Below are 4,394 nucleotides of genomic sequence, written 5' to 3' on the forward strand. Positions count from 1 at the left end.
CTGCAGCGTGAGGAGCCATGGCGACCTATGTGCAGCTGAACACTGGAGCCAAGATGCCCATCCTGGGGCTGGGCACCTGGAAGGTAACAGCTTGACAGAAAAGCACTCGTACTGCAGAGCTCCCTGGCACCGACATGGCTTGCTTCTGCTCTGCCTGGCTGCGGGACTGAGCCTGTGTGAGAAAGGAGCTACAGAGTAATGGCAGGAGGAGGGATTTGAGTTTCAGAGCACCGATCTTGCAAAAAAACTAACATCAGGGAGGGTTACTTTCTGTAAGGTAGCTTTCCCATTCTTCTTTTGCTAGGAAACAGGTATTCAAACTGCAGTGATCTGAGCTTTTTAAGAAATTGTTGTTGTTTTCAGTCCCCACCAGGACAAGTGACAGCTGCAGTGATGGCTGCAATCGATGCTGGATATCGCCACTTCGATGGTGCCTATGCGTACCGGAATGAGAGGGAGGTTGGGGATGGGATCCAGCAGAAAATCAAGGAAGGCGTTGTGAAACGAGAGGACCTCTTCATTGTCAGTAAGGTAAACATCTGATGTCCTTCCGTCCCAAAGCAGGGGATGGGAAATGCTCTGCCTATGCTGTTTGCGGAGTAGGTAGCTTAGAGTCAAGTTTTACACCGAAGGACAAAGCGATTCCTAACATCCTTCTTGTCATTCCTGATTCGAGCTCACTGCTTCACCTCATGAGGAAGGCAGTGGCCCTGCACCTCAGGCCCCTGCTGGAGCTCAGAGTCCACCTGCACAGCATGGGCACGGGGGAAGGGGAGCAGGAAAAGAGATGGAGGGCCACGTAGGCAGAAGAAAGCTAGAAATCAGAGACAAACTGCTCTGAGATCACATGTGGTAGTGGGTTGGTACAGAGGCACTACCGGTGTGCTGATGGCACTCTCGTGATGCCAAAGCACACCAGAGCTGGCAAACATTGCAGCAGTAGTGCCTTGGAGCACCACAGTTCTTGCCCCAGCAGTGGGGCTCACACTCGTCTGCTGCACGGGGAACATGAGGTTCTGGGCAGTGTCAGATGCCTTTATTCCCCATGGCTTTCCAAAGAAGATGGAGCATTCCTGGCATCTATGAAACGGCACACAAAGCTTTAACCCAGGAGATCACACTGTGGCTTGGCTTTTTGTCTCCAGCTGTGGTCCACATTTCATGAAAAACATCTCGTGAAGGGAGCCTGCCAGAAAACTCTTGCCGATCTAAAACTGGATTACCTGGATCTCTATCTCATCCACTGGCCTTCAGGCTTCAAGGTACAGTAATGGCAATTCTGTTTACTTGCTTTCTTGGGTGGAATCTTCAGAGCTGCCAGCTATGCTTTCAGCACCACTGCTGTTCCTGTCCTGAAATACCACATCTCTTTGGAGCTGTCATTCTGTTCTGCTCTGGCCATGTGAGCCAGGCTCTGGAATTGTGCCCACAAGCGCACTTCATGCATGGTGTTTTCTGTCCTCTTGATAATGGGAGAGAAAGATCTAATTGATGGCCAGGATGCACTGATCCTGCCTGAATTAAAAGGATAAAATGGTTCAAGATTTCACTATCTTATGATGAGTATTAAAGTGTGTGGATTTGTTTTAATTCCATCTTAGCTTGCTATGCCCCTCTTTGGTTAACTTACAAATCTAACTTCCCTAAAGGGAATGTTACAAACATTTTCATTCCACACTCACAGGCAGGAGAGGATCTGTTTCCCAGAGATGAGAACGGCATGGTTATACCCAGTAACACTGACCTTCTACAAACATGGGAGGTAAGTTCAACCACAGAAACAGTCCACTTTTCTCTGTCTTTTACAGTCCTTTCCACACTTTCATTGCATTCAACACTCTCAGAAATGTCCTTTCACACATGGACATTTACTTGGGAGGAAATCAAGGAAATACAAGGTAGATGGATGCATGCTTAGTCATTACTTCCACACTGCGGATCCCTGCATGCCTAAATCACAGTGAGAGCCAAAATCTCTTTCAGGGAAGCTGCAGACCTTGCAGAAGATGGAAGAAGTTCTCAACTTGACCATATCAACTGTCCAATGCACCACAAGTCCTCAGGCAGTTCTTGTACTGCTCAAACACATTTTGCAGGAGTAAAGACATAACAGGTTGTGATATTACCTACAGCCAGGGGCACAACCCTTCAGTGCTTGTACAGCAGCAAATTGTTGAGTATCACTGTCCTTTTCCTCATGCATTTTTCACAGTGTCAAGGAGTTAGACTATGAGCTTGGAGCAGCTTGCACCCACATTTCTTCAGCAAGCGTTGCAGATCTGTATAGTTAATTTGTGCTTCTCTTGAAAACAGGGAACCGTGCCACAGAAGAGCATCTTCAAGATCCATCTTCGATACCAGGTGTTGAATTTGTTCCTCTTTCTGCTAGGCCATGGAAGAGCTGGTGGATGCTGGCCTGGTAAAAGCCATTGGCATCTCCAACTTCAACCACGAGCAGATTGAAAGAATCTTGAACAAGCCAGGACTGAAATACAAGCCTGCAAACAACCAGGTAAGATGATAAGTGACCCCACTTATAAATGCGTTCATTGACCGTGAAGACCTGATGTGTTGAATGGGGATATGGAAAAGGACATCAGTGTGAAGAAGGCATTTATCCTGAATAGCTCTGTGTGTGTATTTCTGCATACAAAAAGCACTGACATATTCACAACTTGTTGTACCTTGATGGACTGCAGTACACAAAGGCAGATGTATTTCCTCATGAAACGTTTCCGGAAGGATAAAGAAAACGGAGCTGAGTTTGATGAAACCCCTGCAGACTAACTGTGTAAAAACTTTACACAATAATTGGTTTTTAAGAGAAAATGACAGATGCATATTATCACCCAAGACATTAGTCCATTTGTCCAAAAGGCAGCTCCTACTGCATTTGGTGACTGTTGTTGACACACAGCAATATCTCAGTGGTTCTGCCACCATCATCCTCTGCATCCTCTTGTGTTTCCAGATTGAATGCCATCCATACCTGACCCAGGAGAAGCTGATCAACTACTGTCAATCCAAAGGGATTGCTGTGACAGCATATAGTCCTTTGGGCTCTCCTGACAGGCCACAGTAAGAATATCTGAAGTTTTGCAAGGGAGCTGGCAGGAATTTTGCAGGAACTATTGCTACTACAACTCCATTAATCGTTCATCGTGATACAGAGATATCTATTGCTACACTGGCTGTTCCTGTGGAGGTTTCTTGCCACTGACATTCTTATATTTGCTTAGGGTTAAGCTAGAGCATTCTTTACCTCTGGATGACCCCAGGATTAAAGAGATTGCAGCCAAGCCCAACAAAACAGCAGCACAGGTAGGTGGATGCTGGACGGTGGGTACTGCTTCCCATAACTCTGTCATTAACAAAAATTAGGCCTGAGGAGGAAATCAAATGTAAACCCATTCTCTACAAGTTGTGGCACTCCTCTGATTATTCCCAAAAAATGCAGATTGTCCCTTGTATGGCTTGCAATATAAGCTACGTTTGCTTACTTGGCCATAAAAAAAGGAAAGATTCTTGACCCATCTTCAGGTATGGCTTTCCCTCTCAAGTTCTGTTGCAGAGAATGGCAACATCGTATAAATTACTGAAAGTCCAAGCAAGAAAGAAAATACACAAACTGTTTCCAAACCAGACTGGGGAGGAGGCCTCCCTTCTGGTTACCCACCACTCCCCTTTTTGCTCATCACGGAGCCCTACACGGGCCATAGGACAGGAATGACTTGAAACGCTGCTATATAAAAGTGGCTGCACATACGGCAAACCACTGTTGAGCACACTCAGCTTCTGTGATAACACCACCTGTCTTCTTCTCTCTCATTCGGTGGTCTCTTCCTGCAGGTTCTCCTTCGCTTCCATATCCAGAGAAACGTGATTGTGATCCCCAAGTCTGTCACACCACAGCGCATTGTGGAGAACTTCAAGGTGGGTGATTACGAGTAAGCTGGCATCACTTCTCCCTGCAGAGCAAACAGGGATCCTTCCTCAGCCTTCCCAAGCCCTTCTCAGAAAAGAACAAAGGACTTTTTCTATCTGCAGGCTTACCTCTACTAAAGGATTATTCTGAGCAGGCTTGGAGGCCAAGAACAGTAACACAGCAGATAAACCTGACATAGAATATACAGTGCTCATAAAGAGGTTCTTGTGTTCATTAAAAATGCAGTCCTCTATCTCTTAAGTCAGCAGTCCATGACATAAAATGGATCTGCTGTCTCTCTTCCTCACACTACTCCATTTCTTTCAAAGAGGTGATTTCCAGTATTTTCCCTTGTTAGGTCTTTGACTTTGAATTGACTAAAGAAGAGATGGCAACTCTTCTCAGCTTCAAAACGCACTGGAGGATGGGTGTAGTCAGCCAGTAAGTGACATCGATTCTTTACTTTCAA

At 45.9% G+C, this 4,394-nt stretch overlaps 1 protein-coding gene across 1 annotated transcript; it reads left to right on the forward strand.

Annotated features, from left to right (window-relative positions):
- On the forward strand, positions 1-4,370 carry LOC122193577 (aldo-keto reductase family 1 member B1-like). Its single transcript, XM_042894413.1, has 9 exons — positions 1-83; positions 364-531; positions 1,146-1,262; positions 1,685-1,762; positions 2,390-2,512; positions 2,972-3,078; positions 3,240-3,321; positions 3,850-3,933; positions 4,284-4,370. Exons 1-9 carry the CDS (start codon positions 18-20, stop codon positions 4,368-4,370), a joined length of 912 nt encoding a protein of 303 aa, XP_042750347.1. The 5' UTR covers positions 1-17.
- Positions 4,371-4,394: the final 24 nt, after the last annotated feature.

Source organism: Lagopus leucura, unplaced genomic scaffold (assembly GCF_019238085.1).
Source record: "Lagopus leucura isolate 7727_CA_CO unplaced genomic scaffold, USGS_WTPT01 39594-0_obj-0_obj, whole genome shotgun sequence".
In the NCBI taxonomy this organism is placed as follows: domain Eukaryota; kingdom Metazoa; phylum Chordata; class Aves; order Galliformes; family Phasianidae; genus Lagopus; species Lagopus leucura.

Coding starts and splice junctions, on each gene's coding strand:
- LOC122193577 (XM_042894413.1), top strand. CDS start 18: ATGGCGACCTATGTGCAGCTGAACACTGGAGCCAAGATGCCCATCCTG. Junction 532..1,145: donor ACCTCTTCATTGTCAGTAAG/GTAAACATCTGA, acceptor TTTTGTCTCCAG/CTGTGGTCCACATTTCATGA. Junction 2,513..2,971: donor ACAAGCCTGCAAACAACCAG/GTAAGATGATAA, acceptor TTGTGTTTCCAG/ATTGAATGCCATCCATACCT.